The 23102-nt window shown below is 32.3% G+C and overlaps 3 protein-coding genes across 3 annotated transcripts; 2 read left to right on the forward strand and 1 right to left on the reverse strand.

Moving 5' to 3' along the window:
- Positions 1 to 1555: 1555 nt before the first annotated feature.
- LOC134723099 (putative nuclease HARBI1) lies at positions 1556 to 3254 on the forward strand. The gene is made up of 2 exons (XM_063586739.1): positions 1556 to 2583; positions 2893 to 3254. The coding sequence occupies exons 1-2, from the start codon at positions 2445 to 2447 to the stop codon at positions 3252 to 3254; spliced, it is 501 nt and encodes a 166-aa protein (XP_063442809.1). The 5' UTR covers positions 1556 to 2444.
- A 1186-nt stretch (positions 3255 to 4440) lies between these two features.
- LOC134722146 (dynein regulatory complex subunit 4-like) lies at positions 4441 to 11468 on the forward strand. The gene is made up of 10 exons (XM_063585708.1): positions 4441 to 4591; positions 6162 to 6272; positions 6610 to 6807; positions 7248 to 7454; positions 8144 to 8404; positions 8898 to 9065; positions 9642 to 9728; positions 10098 to 10307; positions 10600 to 10665; positions 11108 to 11468. Exons 1-10 carry the CDS (start codon positions 4589 to 4591, stop codon positions 11255 to 11257), a joined length of 1461 nt encoding a protein of 486 aa, XP_063441778.1. The 5' UTR covers positions 4441 to 4588; the 3' UTR covers positions 11258 to 11468.
- A 297-nt stretch (positions 11469 to 11765) lies between these two features.
- On the reverse strand, positions 11766 to 21636 carry LOC134722148 (dehydrogenase/reductase SDR family member 1-like). Its single transcript, XM_063585710.1, has 10 exons — positions 21406 to 21636; positions 20859 to 21035; positions 16614 to 16678; positions 16314 to 16457; positions 15606 to 15685; positions 14916 to 15048; positions 14411 to 14557; positions 13734 to 13815; positions 13222 to 13302; positions 11766 to 12032 (listed from the first exon to the last, which is right to left on the reverse strand). Exons 2-10 carry the CDS (start codon positions 20968 to 20970, stop codon positions 11896 to 11898), a joined length of 981 nt encoding a protein of 326 aa, XP_063441780.1. The 5' UTR covers positions 20971 to 21035; positions 21406 to 21636; the 3' UTR covers positions 11766 to 11895.
- Between the last annotated feature and the right edge of the window lie 1466 nt (positions 21637 to 23102).

The raw sequence follows: 23102 nt of genomic DNA on the forward strand, positions 1-23102 counted from the left end.
TTAGATTTATGTCTTACAAGGAAATAGTTGGTAACATTTACTAGAAGAATTTTTGCATTTCTTTGTTTTTTGAAACATGTTCAGAACCGGCAACATGATTTTGATAAGATATAAACTGCAGTTTAAATAAAATTGTGCACATTAAGAGACCCATATTATTTAATTTGAGATAATTTTATCCTCATACTGTAAAAGCAAGTTTCCTTCTAAAGACCTGCAGTAAATGCCATTTTTAGCAATTGTGCTTTATAAATGTTCATTTCCCCCCACCATACCTTAATATGAAATAATTCAAACTACTCTTCTAATCTTTTCATGAGTGATTTCCATCACTTTGATTTTTTAAATTGGCATTTTAAAGGAAGCTATTTTAATAGTATTTTATACGGAAAAAAGTACGATGACCATATCTTTTCTTTCGATATTCTCAAAGCATTTTCTAAAATTTATCTTCTCGTATTTTGTTTTACAATTCTATCTTTTGTTTATTTTTATCTACTTTTATCTGTTTATAGACAAAAAGCCATAAAATGTTAAAACAAAAGTGTTTAAAACTCCGGTAACTAGTTGGCTGAAGTTTTCGCATATGATGCTCTTTATAGGCCTTGTCTTGATATTAATTTTATTTGCCGTTAAAAGTTTCTATATATCTATTATAGTTTGATAATAGCAACAAACACATGAAAAAAATCATCATTATAGGAAGATAATTTCTATATAAGAAGTCGACTGGTGATTTCGGTAACGTTGACTTTTGATACTTCAAGATCTTTGTTGATGATATTCCAAAAATTGTCTTGGGAATAGAAACATCGTACTTATACTTACCTAGGGGCGTTAGTTTGGCTGTCGAGAATGTTCTAGTACGCAGTCACGTACTGTCAAAATTTGAACGTTTAATCCGATGCATCGTGTAAGAGAGTGTCATGCTCTGTCCACGATAAGTGCTATTGCAATGTTATTCAACTTTTCAAGTGAAGTTTAGGGGATCGTAGGAACCGCGGCTTTTGCAAAACTTGACTGTCTTTTCCTATCCAGTAAACCGTCATTTTCCAGTTGCATTTCCGACATTCATCCTGTAAATCTCTATTAATACACGACATATCTTTTGTATGTATTGATATTTTTTATCGTCCAGCAGCCGGTTGTACGAACGTTTCATTAAAGTTAACGGCTCATTAAAGTGTCATTAGCGCATCATTAACTAATGTGTCATTTAATCTGTTGTACAAATATTTTAATGAAGTAAAAGTTCATTAAACTGTCATTAAAAAAATCAAATTATTTAATGATGCCCATGGGGCATCATTAAGCGTTCATTAGCAATTAAAGATGGCAGCCAATGTTTTATTTGACCAACTCGGACAGAAATAAAGATATATATTGACGCCAGCGAAATGACCGTGTGTACAGGGAAAGAATTGATCACTTAGATCAAATGCGCGACGAGGAAGTTAGGAAAAGATACAGATTCAACAAAGAAAGTATAAGGTTCATTTGTAACTTACTTAGAGACAAATTGCAGCAACCCACTAAGAGATCACATGCTCTCTCTGTAGAGCTCCAGGTAAATTATGAAACAGTTTTCGCATACAAACCCATTTCCACCTGTCAAAATACTGTTTACTAAATGACGTCATGTATCTATAACATTGGGAGCGATAACGGGCACTATTTTTGTTCCCGATCCGGTTTCTTCCATCAAATAGTAAACCTAATTGTTACACCTGTACCCGATTAAAAAAGTAAATAAACATATTTAACACAAATCTGTATATTACAATTGTTAACTTAGTCCGAGATTGCTTTGACGTTTGAATGCCCTTTTATGGATTTGCCACGGGTGGAATAAAAAGCACTCCAAAGCAAAAACATAATTTTGTCTTTGTGTTGTTCTTTTCTATCTCGAAATCGGTTATTATGTGACACATTTCTAGGAGGTTCCGCTTAACTATATCTAAAAGATAACACATGAATACTTGGATAAAACTTGGTTCGGGTACGCTCTAAAAATAACAAAGAGAAAAAAAGCTGGATTTGTTTACGCTATCCAGAATGAATTTAGGGGAGGGGGAGGGGGAGTATAATTCTTGATAACTATGAATATTATCAAAGACAGGTGAAAATTGAAATGACTTTAAGTGTATAATTATGAATTGACTTTACGCAAACAAAGATGCAATAAAGATGAAAAATTAAATCTGTTAATGTACAAGTCTTTATGACATTTAAAACATTTCTTTTAAATATAGGTCTTGATAGCATTACGTTTCTATGCTACTGGCAACTTTCTGCAAGTGTTGGGAGATACTGTTGGAATAGATAAGGGAACTGCATCTCGAGTAGTAAGAAAGGTATCCCTTGCCTTGTCAGAGCTCCTCCCAGTTTATGTAAAATGGCCTTCCGAGGACGAGAAGAGAGAAATAAAGAATGATTTCTACAAAATGGCTGGCTTCCCTGGAGTAATTGGCTGTATCGATGGGACACATGTTTGGATACAGCGCCCGTCTGAAAATGAACCTGCCTTTATAAACAGAAAAGGGTACCCTTCCATCAATGTACAGGCTGTTTGTGACAGCAAAGGTATGTACTGCAAGTATAAAATAAATCTTTCTGTCAAATCAAGAGTGCATGCCATTCATTGACAATCGCTTGTCACTGTACTAATAAAACGCTGGGTTGGTAGCCGAATCACAATTCAAATATAAACTGAAGACTTAATTATGTAGTCAGAGCTTAAAAAACATGCGGAAACGACTCTGTTAAAATTTTAAATCGCTTCCCCTTTAAAAAAAAAAAAGAGAAAAAAACATCGCATGATACTCGATTATAATTTAATTTAGTTGAAGTTATATTTGGTTTAATTCATATAGTAAAATCTCTTTATTCTAGGAAGGTTCACAAATCTAGTAGCAAGATGGCCAGGCAGTACCCACGACAGTCATATGTTAAGGACCAGCAACCTAAGAACCGTTTTAGAGAGGGACAACAACGGTTTACAAAATGGCATTCTTCTTGGTGACAGTGGTTATGCCTGTAAACCCTATTTAGTTACACCATACTTGAGACCATCTGACCAGAGCCAAGAAAGATACAATGGTTCACATTGCAGAACAAGAGTTACAATAGAAAGAGCTTTTGGATGGTGGAAAAGACGTTTCCACTGTCTACATGGAGAACTTAGGATGCACCCTGAGAGAGTCTGCACAATAATTGGTATGATATCTTTAAAACCCGATAAGTATAGTGTCTAAAATATATATAAAATATAATATACGGGAGTTTTTTCATTAATCAATATTTTCGACTGACAGTGAAATACTGTATTCATTTAGGGACTTACTATTTTTTACCTGGGAAAGGGGCTGGTCATTTTGAAATCATACACATTTAGTTTTCTTGACCCCCCCCTATAATATTTCACTTTTTTTATTTGACCCCCCTTTATCGTTGCCTATTTAACATACCAAAATTTTGTTCACAAAAATATTGCAAACAATAAATATCCTCAGTGGATTGAGTCCAAAACCATATTTTGCCTTGAAATAGGGCTCTTCCAAGAATATTAGTTGATCATAGATCGGCAAGCCAGTACTTTGAACTTTTTTCTGACTTTTTTTTCGGATTTCCTGTATACTGGACTATAATTTAGCTAAACAAGTTAATCACAACATTTATAGCTGACTATGCAATATGGGCTGTGCTCATTGTTGAACGGGCCGTACGATGACCTGTAGTTGTTAATTTCTGTGTCATTTTTTGGCTCCTGTGGACGTTTGTCTCATTGGCAATCGTACCATATATTCATTTAACATTTGATTTGTGAATGCAGGAGAGAGTGGTGTCGCTCCCTTTTAATATATTTAAAAAAAAAATTGGTAGATGATATCGGAAGAGATTATTCAAACAATCATGACGACAGCGCCGCCCCCTTTTTTCCAAATGTTAGTTTATACATTGTAAACTGCCTTCTTACATTTTCTTTCATGAAACCAGAGACATAAAATACAATTGTATTATATGTCTCTGATGAAATCTCAAATATCTGAACCCCGTTAAATAAATGTTAGGTATACCTTTAATATATTCAGAGTTGATCAATACGGGCCTGAATTGGTACAGACGCTTTAAAGTTATAAACACACTTACCAATTGAAAAATTTGCAATATGTATAACCGACTTTAAATAAATCTTGTATGCTTATGCAGACATATAACCCAAAATGATATACGTTATTTTGCGTCTAACGATAAACGGTGCCGTCGCCAGAAATGAGATACGTGTTTTAGCATTTTTTTTTAACTGTTACCTATTTATTTTAGAAAACCAGTATTTAAAATTTACTTAATTTTTAATATTTTTTTTCTCTCGAATAAATGTATGATGGTAAAACTATTTTCACTGTGTTTGACATTTCGATTGGTCCAAAAATCGAATAAAACGTACACAGTTAATTATCTCGTTGTCTTGTACGAGATTACGTGTTTATTTACATCCGGGGACCGTCACCTGGACAACAAGTACATCAGAAAGGGGGAACATACATTTAACATTTTGAAAACAGAAAATCCAGGAACATACTGAACAATGGTAGGTGTATGGATGATTCCTAGTGATATATTCAATCCCTCTTCCTGTCTTACCTGTTTTTTTTTTAAATTCTACTACACAAAAACGACAAAACAACATGAAATTTAAACATGTTATGCTGTTTTTGTATTTGAAATACACATGATATCCTAAACCAATATTTAGATAAATTGGTTATTTTCCTCTTTTTTTTTAAACATTTATTACAATATTGTGTATAGTTTATATGGTAGTATGTTGTTGACCTGATCATTTATCAAATAATCTGTAAAGAGGATTCATTGCAAATAGATTTATTTTGATCTGCTTTCTTCAACCTGTCTACTTATAGGGTACTTATTTCTCTTTCAAACTGATTGACCCCTTTTTCTTCAGAAGGAACTATCTGTTCAGCGTAAGAAAATAATTAACTGATTGAAACATTGGTTTTGGTGTCTGACACTCAAATTTCCGAGACCTAAAACTTTCAAAAATAGAGTAAACCCACAGACTTATTACTACTGATCATGCTAACTATTGAAATTTGCATAGGAAACACCTTCTTCCAGCTAAACCATTTGTGTTGATTTGGAAAGTAGAGGACCTTAGAATAAGTGTGTAAAAACTGTGGAGTTATTGAAAATATTTTCAAGGTGTGCTAATTTATAGCAAAATGAAACTCACTATGAACCCAGAAAATTTAACAATGTATGTGAAAAAATGTCTCTGCTTCAATACAAGCCATCAAACATTTTAGTCCGAGATTACTCTGACGTCCAACGGCTGTTTTGCCAGGCAAGCTGCGGCCGTGGGGTGTCAGTGCTCGTCCCATTATCAAAAAGTGGATATTTGCCCACCCAAAATAGATGCGCTACTTCATCGCTTCTGGTGCCGACTGATGGCCTTGGAATTATATAAATCAGGCATCAATCTCTTCTTTTTTCATTTATCTCTTCAGTTATGTAAGTTTCACTTACCCATTTTTCCATATTTTAACAGTTTTCACAGAGTCCCATCGATTTCGACATTTTGACTTTCACTTTCAAAAGGACGTCAAGTTACGAGAGATTTTGTGGTCTCAAGACTTAAAATATGCAAATACTTATATTTTTTCAATTCCTTTATAGGAGATCAATGTTTAACATTTAGTAGCCAATCACGATTTTCCCCCTCTGCCGGAGATTGGTTTGAAGCATTTAGTTCCGACCACGTTATAATCGGAAGCTCTCAGACATTTAGATAACTTGCATCCTAAATGAACGAGGTGTTACATTATGGTCATTTGCATAAATCATCATTGTTTTCCCGTAGTCACCTGATAATCTTTGAAAATGAAAGGCAAAATGCCGAAATCGATGGGTCTCTGTGAAAACTGTTAAATATATAACAGTTAAGATATAGACTGAGCTACAGAAGAAATTGTTAACATAACTGGCTATTTGAAATCCATTAGTCATCCTAACCCATCTATCAGCATCTCTTGGTCTTTCGGGTCAAGAAATATAGAGCATCAAATCATCAAAATTGACATTTAAAGTCTTTTTGAACCTGCATGATATATCTTTTTTTTAATGAATTTTCATTTTTGCAGCCTCCTAAAAAGAAGAGTGGGAAGAAGGGAAAGAAAGGGAAGAAATCTGGAAAGGCCAAATCACCAACAGTTATAGATGGAATCTCAACAGAAGAAATGTCCAAAGAACAGGTATAGACTTCTGCTTAAAATAAAGTGTCAGAAGATAACAGGCATATTCAAACTCACAAAAACAACTGAAATATCACAGCAAAAAAACACAGACTGAGCTATATGGACCCATCCAAAAGATGATAAAACACAACGAAACCACAAACAAATATACTTGCAATATTTTTACCTTGTAGTTGGAATTATTCATATTGGGTTTATCTCTAAATTCTTGAAGATTTTTTTTTATTGCAAATTTTGTTTACATCATGTTAATATTGCAAAATTTTTTGTTTCATTTAAAAGATCAAAATTTTCTACTAGTATCGTTAAAAAAAGTTAAATGTTTTAATTACAGTTGGAAGAACACATACAAAGATTACGTGAGGAATTAGAACGTGAAAGAGAAGAGAGAAACTATTTCCAATTGGAAAGAGACAAGGTCAACACATTCTGGGAAATCACAAAAAGACAGTTAGAAGAGAAGAAAGCAGAACTTAGAAATAAAGACAGAGAAATGGAGGACTCAGAAGAAAGACATCAGACCGAAATAAAAGTAAATTGTTTTTCAATCATATTCTTTTAACTATTTTTAGATTCCCATGTATGCTTCTCGCATAATTTCCAAAAGCTACTTTGTCATGTTGTAGAAATAAATTGAAATGAAACACTCAAAATCAGATATTTTTGTAAAAATTGTGACATGATTGTTTTCCTTATAACTTTTACTGAAATAATTTGTGTACAACATTTTCTAAATATCACCTTCTTTTGTCAAATAAATACAAACAGAAATTTCTAAATTTAAACTATCAATAAATGTCTTCTTCAAATGTTTTGTATTCAAACATGAAAATAAAGTAGAATCTGTTATATGAGCATGTAGATTTGTATTTTATTTAATTATGACAGAGTGAGATTTGATGAGTATGATTTTATCAGTGAAAATTATATCTAAATAAAAATATTTAATGATTTACCATTTTAAATTTTCAGGTTTACAAACAAAAAGTGAAGCATTTACTGTATGAACATCAGAAGAATATAACAACAATAAAGTCACAAAATGTATCTGCCCTGAAATTGGCACAAAATGATCAATCTAAGAGTGAGAAGAACTTGAAGAAAGATAAACGTGCTCTTACCACACAACTCAAAGAAGAGGAACTTTCTAATGAAACATATATTAAAAATTTGAAAAAGGTAAGAATAGCAAACACAATTAAGTCATGTTTTTTATAAAGTACATGTATACAAGTTCTTGTGAAAATAAAAGGTAAATGCACAAATCTTATATCATCTTTTAGTTTTTAAGATAAGTATGGGCAAGTAAGATTAACATGAAAAGATGGGCATTCTAAACTAGGAGCCTGTAATTCAGTGGGTACATGTTTGTTTTTTCGTTCATTTTTTACATAAATGAGGCCGTTAGTTTTCTCGTTTGAATTGTTTTACATTGTCTTATCGGGGCCTTTTATAGCTGACTATGCGGTATGGCTTTCCTCATTGTTGAAGGCCGTACAGTGACCTATAGTTGTTAATGTTTGTGTCATTTTGGTCTTTTGTGGATAGTTGTCTCGTTGGCAATCATACCATATCTTCTTTTTTATATATCAAACATATAGGGAAAACAGAATTCACCAAAATTACTGCAATTTACAACATTAATTTAACCTTTGACACCAAAAATTTCTTAAAAAGTCTTATCATTCAAAGACAAACAGCAATAAACAACACATGGTCTGACTTAGAAATGTACCAAATAGGGTGTTAAATTTGTGCATAAACATCCCCTTTGTCTATCTAAACAGCATGAGTTTTCAACATAAAATCTAGTATAATTTGTACCTCACTTTATTGATAAAACAATTTTTTTATATGTATTTTTTTAGACAAATGATGAAGAAATATCAAGGTTACGAGCAGACTTTGAGAGACAGGCTCACGAAATTGAATCAAAGTATGAAAAGAAGATGAGAGCATTGAGAGATGAACTAGATTTAAGGAGAAAGACAGAAATACATGAAATAGAAGAAAGGAAAAATGGACAGATTCATGATTTGATGAGAAACCATGAAAAAGCTTTCAGTGAAATTAAGAACTATTACAATGATATTACAATCAATAATCTGGCACTTATAAATACATTAAAGGTAAGTGGTTAAGTAATTTGTTCTTAAAAATGTGTTAACTTATTAATTCATTTGGTATTTTAAAAGAACTGACATCTTTCAACCAATGCAATTGGTACTGATAGCGTTTTGATTTTACATTGTAAGAATTAGATCTACAAATTTTTGTATGACACATTTTTGTTATCCAAAATGGATAAGACCTAGGAATTGTCTGCTTACTTTCTTATTGAAATTTATTCACAAAATAAAGGTTACAAATAAAGATATTAGGTTGTTTAGTTGTTTATAATAGAATAAGCATCAAGAAATACACCAATGAGACAGCAACCAAACACAGAGAGATTTTTTGGTTATAGGTAACCACAAAATACATATTTATTTATTTTGTCAAATTATTAAAAAAAAAAGTCCACAGAAACTAAATATATTCATGAAAGACCAAATATAGAGATCACTGAACCATTTCAAAATCATATACTAATATCGCTAACATATTTTTCTTTAATTATAGGAACAAGTAGAGGAAATGAGAAAAGAAAAAGAAAGAATGGAAAAACAGATGAATGAAATACAGAATGAGAATAGGAGGATGAAGGAACCATTAGAGAGAGTGAAAGAAGAACTAGCAGTATTACAGAAACAACTGGCTAATTATGAGAAAGACAAAGAAACACTCAGAGTAAGTACTGATGCACTCAATAATCTAAAGATACTGGGATATATCAGTCACATGTTTTTTTTATAATCATAGGCGGATCCAGGGGGGGAGGGCCCTTTTGTGGGAAAAATTTGTGCACTTATCTAACACCATATTTGGTTGATTAAATATGGAATCACTGAAGCAAGACTGGAGAGGGCCCCCCTTAGGTCAGTCAGAGGGCCCCCTTGGGAAAAGTTCTGGATCCGCCACTGATAATAGTCATTTACCACTTAATGTTAAATGAACAACAATCATTATTACTATTTTACCAATAAACTCATCATAGATACCAGGGTCAACATTTTATATATTAATGGCAGACACACGTTTTGTCTAAAAAAGACTCATCAGAGACGCTCAAATTAAAAAATGTTAAAAAGGCCAACATTTTATAAAGTTTTGAAAAAGGAAAATGTGATTGTTTTTATTTTTGAATTTTAATTGCATAAAATGAGTATGTTATCATTATTTGTATTAAAGTCACTAAGTGACTTGAGATACACATTAATGACATGTGGTTTAGGTATTAAGATTTAACTTTTTGATTTTTTTCAGATGACTAAAGCAAGGTTGAAGGTCACAGAGGACGAATTTAGAGCATTGAAATGGGAACATGAGGTTCTTGAACAAAGATTTGAAAAGGTATTCATAAAGCTATAAATATAATTTTGTTGTTTTAATTAGTTGTTTCCAATTGCAGGGGTCATAATATTCCTATGACATTAATATTTCCTGGTTTAGAATGCATGTACTATTTGCAACTGGACAATACACACAAATTCATGATCATCATAATTTTAAATCATTGCTGGATCATTCAATATTAACAAAGGCTGCAATATTTATCATTGATGTGTTATCAGTCATGGTTTTGTGTACAACATACCCATTTGTTTGCTTGCCTTGCATCTCAAAACATTACATTACAATATTGAACAAAAGTTTTATCTTTTGTTTTCTTTTTATTATGACTAGTTGTCTTTATTTTTTTATCTTTGGATTTTTTTTCAGACACAAATGGAGAGAGATGATCTGTATAAGAAATTTGTTAAAGCTATTCATGAAGTTCAACAAAAGAGCAACTTCAAGAACTTCTTACTGGAGAAGAAACTTGGAGCACTGGCTGACACTCTTGAGAAGAAGGAAGCTCAGTTGAATGAAGTCTTATCAGCATCTAATCTTGACCCGACTGCACTCACAGTTGTCACAAGAAAATTGGAGGTAAGTCGTAATGTAAAGACAGTGAATCTTGCAATGAAATGCCAGTCCATACAAAAAAATGCTACAAAGCAGACAAGAAAAAAATATATGTAGACAATTTTGTATTTTCAATCTAGAATATGGTCTTTGATTTTTAGATGTGGTTCAATACAATCACTGACTGTTTGTTGCCTTTTGTTGATACCATGTATGTAAATATAATATATTTATTGAAGTTATTCATTATTGCTCTGTATGGCACAGATTTGAATTATTCCCTCATGTTACACACAATTTGTTTATTCTTTTTTAGGATGTATTGGACTCCAAGAACAGTGCTATTAAAGACCTGCAATATGAGTTGGCCAGAGTTTGTAAGGTAAATATATTTTGTCACTTAGTTTAAAGAACAAGAAGAAATGTTTATTTTGTAAATATGAAAGTAAGAAGATGTGGTAGGATTGCCAATGAGACCACCAGAGATTTTATGACATAAAAGTAAGCAAATATAAGTTTCCGTACAACTTTAATCAATGAGTAAAACCAATACAACATAGTAAGCTAACTAACTACAGCCACTAGATTACAGGCTCATACAAAATGTATACTGGTGCCCCAAACCCTCCCCAAACATTGGACAGTAGTTATAAACTCTTACTCAGACAAATGTTCAAGTTTTTTACTATTTGACTAAGACAGTTAATTTTGGTTGTTTTCTACAATGAATTAATGACAATATGAAGTATTTCATTTCCCTGATTCCAGACACTATAAATTCTTTGTATAAGTACATATTTTGATGTGTTTTCCTCCTCTTCCAGGCACACAATGATTTGCTGAGAACATACGAGGCCAAGTTAACACAGTTTGGTATACCAACAGAAGAATTAGGATTCAAACCATTAGAGAGTACCGTTGGAGGACAAGCTTTGGGACAAGGACCTGCTGGGCTAGTGTCAGCCCCTTCATAAAGTTCTGTTTCAAAGGCAGGAGCCATTCCATCCAATTAGATAACAACCTTATTGAAATACAATGTTGAATCATGAACTTTGTACCAATTTTATATTTTAAGAATTGACCTTAGAGAGAGAGCTGTGATAACTTATTTTTACATGTGTATTTGTGATGTATATAATAAATTATGTGTATATCTGACTATTAAAAGAAAACATCTAATTTTAATTTTCCTTTGTTTTTTAAGTCCATCTGACAGGTTATGTTTGCAAACCAGAAATATTTGCTTTGGCTGTCAATTATTTTGGAAAGATTTAAGTGAAATTTTTCAAAATTAGACTTTTTTGATATTGGATGAAAATTACAAGTCTAACGTTTTCTTTTAACTAAAATTGCTGATGACCAAAATCAAACATTGGATTTCAGTAATTTGTTTTAAACAAATTAGTCATTGATGGCAAATATGACCCTTTCCAGATCCTTAGTCATTGAAATGGTCTGTTGCAGAATAAAAAGAAACATATATATTTATTAATTGTTTAATAAACAAGAGAAAGTAATTAATAAATGAAATAGAAAAATACAACATTTGTAAAAATCATGTACATTTATATATTCTATATATAGGACTAGATATATTGAGTTTGGCTGGTCATCAAAACTTATTACCAGCTGCAGCCATCATCCATTTAGGAATATATACAAAATTTGGCACAAAATTAGCCATCCATTTTGTCTTTGGAAAGAACTGTAGAGCATTGTTCAATTGTCTAGGATTTACCGGTACTTTACCTACAATATAAAGAAAATTAATAAGACAAACTTTTTTAATGCATATCATAATTCAATAACAAAATCATGTTTTAGATTTAACTGCAAGCTTTGCCTTTCTACTTACTTACTTTCTGATGGATTAATATTGTTCATCTCATGCAAAATTTCAAAGGTTAACTATATACTGTAAATCAACTATTTTTCGCAAGTAACTAACAACAACAACAACAATACTTTATTTTAAGAGGGTTACACAGTTAGCTATATAACTAATCTTCCCTGAGGCCCTCATAATGAAAAATCAAACAAAATGCAAACGTATACATTGCATACATACATTAGTATAAAAAGTCAAGTGTGATAATAATGTTCAATACAACTTGATAAAATGTGATGAAAAAATAAACATGATGACATATTCAGTTTTTAATATCATTTATACAGCTAGGTTGATTTCAATAAATGATCTGTTATTTTGTATTTGAAAGAATTAATATTTGTAATGTTTCTTAACAGTATTGGCAAATTATTCCACAAGAATGGTCCAGAATACATAAAAGATTTTTTGAATAATTCTGTTTTTGGTTTAGGGAGTATGAGGTTTCATTGAACAGCATTTTTCAAGGGGTAACTCATTTACTCAACTTTCACAAATGGTAAATTAACTTGAATACATCAAACTTATATAATTCATCAACAAAGAAAGAAAATACACACCAAAAAAACCCCAACAAACTAATAGGCTAGAAAGGGTAGTATTTATGAAAAAAGTGGGTACCTTTATGTAAAGTTATCTTTGGTAAAAGAAAAATGATTTTTGTTATTCATTTCTTACATTATTTGAGCGAAAACAAGACCTACTAACTTTAAATAACAAGGGTTATATCTAGAATAAGCCTCTCTAGTTAACACCTTAAAGATGGTAGTTCTTTGTTAAATTTATTCATAACTATTTCTTCAACTCGTGGCAATTTAGCATGTGACATATTATTTTTACACTTGTCTAATGTTAAAGATTGCACACAGACTTTGATGTCTTTAGTTGTGAATGATTTTGGTTTTCTGTCTCACAGATTTGTTCCATCACATCTTTTTTATTCACTCTTCTGATGATTAAACATTTTATTTGTTCTACTTATTCCTGAATAAACACTAGTCATGCACCTTTAATATCTGCATATTCAACTGATTGTAATAATTAATATACCATTTACGTCTTTAAATCCATATTCGTAGCCAAGGTCTGCAGTGAAGCAAACTCTACCAGACTTTTTCATAATATTCGGATCTAAAACACACAAGAATTAAGGTTACAAATTATTATTATGAGCATCAGATGAGGAGAAATTTTAAAGATCAGTAGAAAAAATAAAACATTTAAGGAAATATTGATGTCTTTTAGAAGAAGTTTTGGCTAGCAAAACCAACAGGTTCAACCAACCATTGTCTTCAAAATGTTCTGTTAGGAATATGGCATTTGGTATCAAATAGCCTATGTATGTTGCGTAGGCGTATGTTTTTGTTACACTTCATTGTTTCTGCTGCTCCGTTGTTTTCCTTTGCTGGTTGGTGTGTTTATCTCAGTTTTAATTTGTAACCCGGATTTGTTCTCTCATTCGAGTAACAACTTTTGAACAAGGAAATACTACTGATGCCTTTATTTCAATGAATGATTTTACCATATGGACCAGTAAATAAAAGTTGGTTAGACTGAAATACCTGTTGCCAAGGCAACAATTGCTTTTCCTGAATATTCAGTTGTTTCTGCATTTTCAAACATTGAAGGATCTAGCTTCATTGTCTGCAATAGAGAGTTAATATATGTTTGAAATGTCACACATAATTTATTAATTTAGAGATTAGTTTCATATATTTTTCAATAATGTTATCAACTAAAACATCAGCTACTTGGTACATTGTTGACTGTCTAAGATTTATCAACAAAAATCCTGTATGTTGTCCTGACATCATTGCATGCACATCCCAATCACACATCGGTTACACACGAATTTTTCCCTAGGACAAGATACACGATGTAAACATTTAAAAAATATAGTCATATTCAGAAAATGTATAAAATAAACTTATTTTTACATAGAGTAAAATGTATTATGAGTTAGCTATTTGTCTGTATAAGAAGACATTAATTAGAGGTGTTAGGCTATTTTGTGTGTTGCTAAGTACTTCTGATCTATTGTATTCTTACAAAAAATACAAAATTTTATCAAACAGTCTATAAAAGCAACGAACAATGATTAGATTTTCTTTTAAAACTGTAACTATGAATTACAATTTATACTTCTGAAAGGAAATAATAAACCATACAACTATAAATAATAACTTTTCCCTAGAAGTTACTCAAGCTTAAAATGCATAAACATATACTTAAAACTTGCTTCTTCTGATGTTGATATAGGTTCATCTGCCTTCGTTGTCAGTAAATGTAAAACCTGTTCTGTTCGTACTAAACCAGGCCATAAACTGATGAAAGCAACATCCATCTTCCGTAATTCTATAGCACAGTCTGCTGCCATTCTATCATTCTGAAACCACATAGAAATATGATAGTTGTATATATAGAGTTTTAAAGGGCCCTAGTAGAGTTTCACTCTTAAGTCACCAGACCATGGGAAAAAATGTTTGATCACCATGTCATTTTTTTTAGCAAATTAAAACAGTCAGACATTTGCGTTTTGTTTTAATAAAATAAACGGGACAAGTTACTATGAAAAGCAAACAAGAAATTGAATAAAATGTAGAAGACAGAGTAAGAGGCATCTTAATTGGTCTGTCTACACAGAAAGAGAACATTGCTTCAATTAAAATGTTTTTATATAAGTGTCCAGAAAAGAAAAGGAGAAACAAAAATTAATCTTAAAAAACACCATTTGAATTACTTACAGCTTCTTTTCCAATTCCATAAGGAACATTGAACGTGTATTTGAGTCCAGCAGCAGATGATATGTTGACAATCAGACCTGATTTCCAAGCAGTCATTAACCTTGCTGCATGGACAGAACACATGTAATGATTCCTGTAATTAGTATTTATCATTAATTCTAAAAAAAAATTCCCATCTCTTTTGAATAAGGCATTACCTAAAACATAATTATGTATAAATTCACCCCTTAACGATATTTCGTTTCAACTGTTAATAACAAGGTATTAAATGAAACTGAAAATCAATGTCAGTTTAGAAAACCTGCATTACTTCTTACCGCTTTTAAAACATGCTGCTAGTTAGATTTTGTTTAATTTGATGTTACTATTATCTTTTTCTTCTTAGTTATTTTTTTTTATATTCAACCTATTTATTATGATCTAAAGAAATATTGTGCGTTATAACCTACCTTAGAAATAAATTGCAATGCCAAACACTTGATAGTATGACTGAAACTTTTTATATTATGTAAACATAAAAACTTGAGAACTAAGCCTTTTTCATGCATGCATGACCGATGGCAACTGACGTTAACTTAGTCCATAATTGCATGATTCAGACTTATAATACATCAATGTGTTTGAGACTTACTACATAAAGTAACATGAACGTGTTTAAGATTTATATTATTGCCATATCACGATACTTACCTTAGTCCTACATTATTTACTGTATCCCACATTGTTATAGGCTGTTCCCAAAACGGTTTGTTAAAGTTATCAGCTAAAGCCTATGTAAATTAAAACATTTGAAGTCTTGTTGAAATGTCAAACCCAAACATCGGACAATTCAATTAAACTTGGAAGAAAAAAATATGTAATACTGAAAATTGTTATTTGTCAATTTGGTATGCGTTTCCTCGAAAACTGTTACCAAAGTCAACGCCTTATTTGAAGAAAAACATGTTATGTGGTGTGTCTATAAGTTTTTTTTTGTTCAATTAAACATTGGTCAGTTACTTTGTAAATACAATGATTGGGACACACGCTACCTGTTTACATAAGTAACAATGTATAATGAATTTTGAAACGTAAACTGCAAAAAACTGTTACTCAGTGATTCAGTCAACATGGAATTTTCAGGACGTTTGAATGATGAAGACTAAACAGTATTTTATAGTGATTAAGATTATTGACGGCTGTACCCCTATTTTTGACATTTTTACCTATTATGTCTGTTTGTTTTATTCACACATCACTGTCAATATTATGGAATTTGATGCGACAGTCATATCCTATTAGTTTTCATCGATTTCATTATCAGAATTCTTATCCTGTGTTGCATTCTGTTTATCATATTTTATATAAAGGCAACACTATTATAACACTGTTTTAAAAAAAACCAAGAATACATATTACCTTGACAGCCGAATATGCATTATTAACAAGAACATCAAGGCGTCCATCTTGTTCCTTTGCCACACGACTAAACAATTCCTCAACATCACTGTCTTTAGAATGATCACACTGTACAGGAATACATTTACCACCTCGAGTCTCAATCTACAAATAAAAAAAATCAGTCGCATAAACATAAGTTATAATTAAACCATTACACTTGACAAAACGTTCCAGATAAACCAGTTTCATAGTGTTTCTTTTTAAACTTAGAACAATAATTCTTAAATTCTTAATTTAAATATAATACAATGTACTTACTTCTTTTGCTGTCTCTGTTAAGGAGCCACCAACGGGATCATCTTCAGGTGATGTAAGTGTCCTTCCTGCAAAAAATGACATGACAGGTTACAACATTGGTTGTAAATTTTCTTCTCAATCGCACTTAACTTGTAATAACGACCACCGGTATTTTTCATAATTTCTCATAATCATAAAGAAGTAACATTGCTGTCTTGGATTAATTGACTTAGTTTAAAGTTTAAAATATTTTTTTGAATGTTCTTGCATATATATACCGTAGTCCTGTCATGTAATGTTGTCATTTCAATCTTATATATCTAACATTGCTATAAAAGCGCGAGTTTTGGCTAGCCACAAATTCAGATTCAATCCACCATTTGTTCTTTAAATGTCGTGTACTAAGTCAGGAAAATGGCACTTGTTATCTTATAGTTCGTTTCTGTGTGTGTTGTATTGTTTTTTGGTTTATTGTAGCAATTCAGTTGTTTTCCTACTATAGTTGATGTATTCCCCTCAGTTCTAGTTTGTACTTGTAACCCAAGTCTCAATCGATTTATGACTTTCGAACGGCGGTATACTACTATTGCCTTTATTTATGTATTACGTCAACAGTATCATAGTTGCTTACGAAAGATATAAAATGAATTTAAAATTATTGGTTTTACAATTTGATAGAAATGTAAAGGGGTTTATGTGGTCAACTGGATTTAGATACTAGTATACGCATTCATTTGTAATAAAATAATATCAACAATACAAATTTTACTGCAGCATAATCGCATTTCGACAATTATATTTTTTTCAGTGATGTTCGAGGTCAGAATATTTGAAAAATCATAACCTAATACAAACGATAAATAGCTCATTATAATAAGAATATGACCTAAAGTTTTGCCAAACTGAGACTAGGAAACAGAACTTGACATTTTTAGACACAAATAATGAAATTCAAATTTAATGTGACATCATGGTTTATAATATCATCTTTCTTAACAACAGACACATACACAGCTGCTCCGCAAGATATACCGTTTATGTACCACTTTACTTCATGTAATGTGACAGAACCCTAGATAAAGCCAACTAGGAAAGGCATTACTCGACTAACGAATGTTTTTTTTTTTAATATAGTCTAGTTGCTCGAGTGGTCTAAGACGCGCTGGATATAGTGCAGGTTTGGTGCTAAGATCTCTTAGATGTAGTGGATTAAATTCTTCTTAGGGAAGAACAAAAAAAATGTGCTAAAACTCAGTTGTATACCAGACAATGCTCAAAGGTAAAATAACACAAATACCGAATTTAAAGAAAACAAAACGGAAAGTCCCTTTTCAATCAATAAACCCAAAAGCGAAAACACTTCAAACGAATGTATTTTCTTTGTGAAGAAATTTTTAAAATGAACAACAACAACAACAACAATACTTTATTTTAAGAGGGTAACACAGTTAGCTATATAACTAATCATCCTTAAGGCCCTCATCATGAAAAATCAAACGAAATGCAAACATATACATTGAATACATTAGTATGTTTTGTTAGATAGATGAGCCTCTCACTTGTATGACAGTCGTATGAAATTCCAGAATATTGACGACAATGTGTGCACAAAAAAACACAGACATATAAGGTAAAAATATAAAAGGAAGTATTATTACAAAATAAGTTTAGTACTGTTATCCGTGTTACTCTTTTGATACTGACACAGCAGTTATATATACTGTAGCTACAACCTCTCCCAGTGGTAGAGCTATCCCCTTACTATTACCTCTAGTTGCTCCAGTCACAAGACATTATACTCACCAGTTATATATACTGTAGCTCAAGCCTCATCCAGTTGTAGAGCTGTCCCTTTACCAATACCTCTTTTGCTCCAGTTACGATACATTGTACTCACCAATAGAAGTGGGACATTTAAAGACGTATCGTATCCGTAACTGATACGTTGACGTATCTAAATAAACTCATCATAGATACCAGGACTAAATTTAGTATATACGCCAGACGCGTGTTTCGTCTACAAAAGACTCATCAGTGACGCTCGAATCAAAAAAAGTTAAAAAGACCAAACAAAGTACGAAGTTGAAGAGCATTGAGGACCAACATTCCTAATAGTTTTGCCAAATACAGCTAAGGTAATTATGCCTGAGGTAGAAAAGCCTTAGTATTTCAAAAAATTCTAAAATTTGTAATCAGTAAATTTAAAAATATAACCATATCAACGCCAATTCATGTCAGCACAAAAAGTGCTGACTACTGGGCTTGTGATACCCTCGGGGAAATAAACCTCCACCAGCAGTGGCATCGACCCACTGGTTGTAAATAAACTCATCATAGATACCAGGACTAAATTTGGTATATACGCCAGACGTATACAGCATTTTTATCATTTAGTGACTCAATACGAGATTTTTTGGCATGTACTGTTTGCTAAAGACTTTTTGTAAATAATAAACGCTAGCACATTATAGGCAAAGAAGTGAGTTATCTATGTCTAACATTGTATAATAAAAATCTCCGTATCAAAGTTTGTAGATTTTCTGCAAAATGTTTGGCTTTATTTGACATGAAGTTTCGATTTTCTGAGCGAAGTTTCTACTGGATAGATGTACAAAATGGCACATCTCTATTATTCAGTACCTTTTGATATTACCCCAAAAATTTCATAAACACTTGGATACATAAGGGTTCAAAAACGACTGTGAAGTGATGATGGTTTCAAGATCGAGTGCTACGAGTAATCATAAATTGAAAACGATCATGCAACAAAAAGAGTTTAGCAATGTTTATCAATAACCAAAAGATATTTTACATAGAAAAACACGTAACATGTACTATTTAAATAAACACGTATATAATATATTAAATAATAACCCATAGATTCATTCAGATACGTCAACGTATCAGATACGGATACGTTATGTCATTAAATGTCCCACTTCTATTTATATTTACTGTAGCTCAAGGCTCACCCAGTTGTAGAGCTATTCCTTTACCAATATCTCTAGTTGTTCCTGTCACAATACACTGTACTCACCAGATAAACTTAATGTAGCTCCAGACTCACCCAGTTGTAGAGATACCCCGAACCAATACCGGGTACCCCTTGTTGCTCCAGTTACGATACAGGGTACTCACCAATTATATATACTGTAGCTCCAGCCTCACCTAGTTGTAGAGCAATCCCTTAAAAAATTCTTCTAGTTGCTCTTGTCACATTATAGTGTACTCCCCAGTTATATGTACTGTAGCTCAAGCCTCACTCAGAGGTATCCACCACTTTCTTTTTTCCAGTTAAGATACATCATGTACATTGTACTCACCATTTATGTATATCGAAGCTCCAGACTCACTTAGGTGTATAGAGATACCTTTACAAATACCTCTAGCTGCTCCAGTCACAATACATTGTACCTGTTATATATACTGTAGCTCCAGCCTTTCCCAGGTTTAAAATTATCCCCCAACCAATACTTCAATTGGCTCCAGTTGTTACGATATATTTTCTGTTGTATATACTGTATCTGCAGCCACTCCCAGTTGTAAAGATATCCCCATACCAATACCGCTAGGGGCTCCTGTCACAATGCATTGTACTCACCAGTTATATATACTGTAGCTCCAGCCTCGCCCAGTGGTAGAGCTGTCCCCTTAACAATACCTCTAGAGGCTCCTGTCACAAGACATTATACTCACCAGTTATATATACTGTAGCTCCAGCCTCGCCCAGTGGTAGAGCTATCCCCTTAACAATACCTCTAGAGGCTCCTGTCACAATACATTGTACTCACCAGTTATATATACTGTAGCTCCAGCCTCGCCCAGTGGTAGAGCTATCCCCTTAACAATACCTCTAGGGGCTCCAGTCACAATTCATTGTACTCACCAGTTATATATACTGTAGCTCCAGCCTCACCCAGTGGTAGAGCTATCCCCTTAACAATACCTCTAGGGGCTCCAGTCACAATTCATTGTACTCACCAGTTATATATACTGTAGCTCCAGCCTCGCCCAGTGGTAGAGCTATCCCCTTAACAATACCTCTAGGGGCTCCAGTCACAATTCATTGTACTCACCAGTTATATATACTGTAGCTCCAGCCTGGCCCAGTTGTAGAGCTATCCCCTTAACAATACCTCTAGTTGCTCCAGTCACAATTCATTGTACTCACCAGTTATATATACTGTAGCTCCAGCCTCGCCCAGTTGTAGAGCTATCCCCTTAACAATACCTCTAGGGGCTCCAGTCACAATGCATTGTACTCACCAGTTATATATACTGTAGCTCCAGCCTCGCCCAGTTGTAGAGCTATCCCCTTACCAATACCTCTTGTTGCTCCAGTTACGATACATACTTTTCCAGACAAAGGCTTAGACATTATGATTTATTTGTGCAGGGGTAACACACTGTCAAGGTAATATATGTTTCCAAAAATCTCTTAATCTGGAATAAAATATTGAGCACACATGTATTGGTTAGATCTTACATCTACAAGAATAATGAAGACGATATACAACACACACCGTTCCTGAGCTAGTAAGGAAATATTCTTAGAAAATCTTCCTACAGGTTAACAAGTGTCAACGGGAGGATTCCATTACCGTTGTAACCAAAGATTTAACATTTATAATCATAGTAATATGAAATAATTAGATGTGGAGAAGGAAATTAATTAATGTATCATTACGATAGATATAGTGTATTATCGCCTTGCTCCAAAAAGAACAGTATGAAATTAATTAAAGATTTAGTTCTTTTATAGATGTTATTCGATAACTGTTACATTATTTATTTATATTGAAATTACACTTACCTTTTACTAATGTATAAGTCCTAACATTCAGACATGTCAGACTAGCAGTGAGTTTGTACCAACAACATCATATATTCTGCTAGGTTATAAAATGGCACAATGTCTTATCATTACATGCATATATGATTTTATCACATTCTAAACTGGTTGAAGAATTGTCGTTTGTCAGCATGCGCATTATCATAACAAACTCTAATTAAACTTCTCCAATATCAACCGGCGATATCATGTGTGTTACCTGTATTATGTGTACAAACAGAAATTCATTAATACATAATTCATCTAATAATAGAATGTGTCTATTTTTAGATAGATAATTTCGACATCAGATTTTTAAATCTTTGAATAAAATATAGGATATTGAATATATCTACTTTATAATATAAACAATGATAAAAAAAATCCTTCTGTAAGTTTACAAAATGTCATGATGATCTCGCAATGCATGTCAATGTCCTAAGTATATTTCATATGAAACCAAACATTTTATAGAAATTTGGACTAAAACGTACAATACTCCAGCCTTTTAAAAAATGTTGGTCTATTTTTTTAAATGAATTTTACATAATGAATGTACATAGATAACAAAAAGGCTTGTGTCTTATTTTTCTAACATTAGATACAAACAAATGACTTCTTTTGAGTCTTATAACCAATAACACTCCAAAGCAAAACTTTATACCAATCGGAACTTAACTTTGAAAAACTCACAAAAGCAGCAATGATAGTCCTTTTAGATTTTGGCATTACACAAAGGAAGCTATATATTATACCCGTTTTATTAAATACGACAAACACACGATTTGAAGTTTATGAATCATTCGTCTGAAATTATTGGATGTGTACCGGTTGATACTTTAGTCTTGAAGAAGATGTTTTATTTATTAGCTGCTAATGGGTTTGAAAAAGATTTCAGTAACGGTAAGTACTAGAACTAAAAAATAAGTGTATTGAGTACTGAGATTGAGTATTTTGTCTTTTCATTAGTTTTTTTTTTAGTGATTCGTACCAGTATATGATTAAGGTTCATCATAACCTTTTGGCTAAAATGGTCGTATTTACACCCCAAATTTTACTCTGAGTACAGACTAACCTATACACCTGCAACAGTTTTAAGGGATGGCAGGAACTAGATATATAAATTTTAAATGCATTTTATGTTTCAGAAAATTATAAACTTTTCTAGATTTTGCTATCCTTTTTTTTTCGTTCCTGTAGAAGGTGCAAAAATTAACTAAGTAGTGAAAACGATTGAGAAGCTCCCCTCATATAATCAATGTTGTGAGTAGTATTGATTTAAATGGACAATAGATGGACAAGAGACACCTGTAAACAAAAGGTGATTAAACAGGTTTAAACTTGTAACTGAGTGGACCGTATCAAATGAAACTCGAGTGTTTGTTTATTTTGCTATTTTCTGCAGACTGGAAAAAAAATGGACATCAAAATCCAGGTAAGCTTTTAATTTTCTGAAACGTAGACTTCATATAACTTTTATATATCTAGTTCCTGCCATGCCTTAAAACTTTCCTGGATGTACCAGTTTGTCTGTACTCATAGTAATTTTTAAGGTGAAAACAAGGCCATATTTTTCAATTCCTTATGATGAACCTTAAATGTCGCGCCATTTTTAACTGATACTGTCCCACGTTTGAAAGACGATATGATAGGGCTCACAAATATGTTTCAGAGGGCTC

This window comes from Mytilus trossulus, chromosome 6 (genome assembly GCF_036588685.1).
Source record: "Mytilus trossulus isolate FHL-02 chromosome 6, PNRI_Mtr1.1.1.hap1, whole genome shotgun sequence".
Classification (NCBI taxonomy): domain Eukaryota; kingdom Metazoa; phylum Mollusca; class Bivalvia; order Mytilida; family Mytilidae; genus Mytilus; species Mytilus trossulus.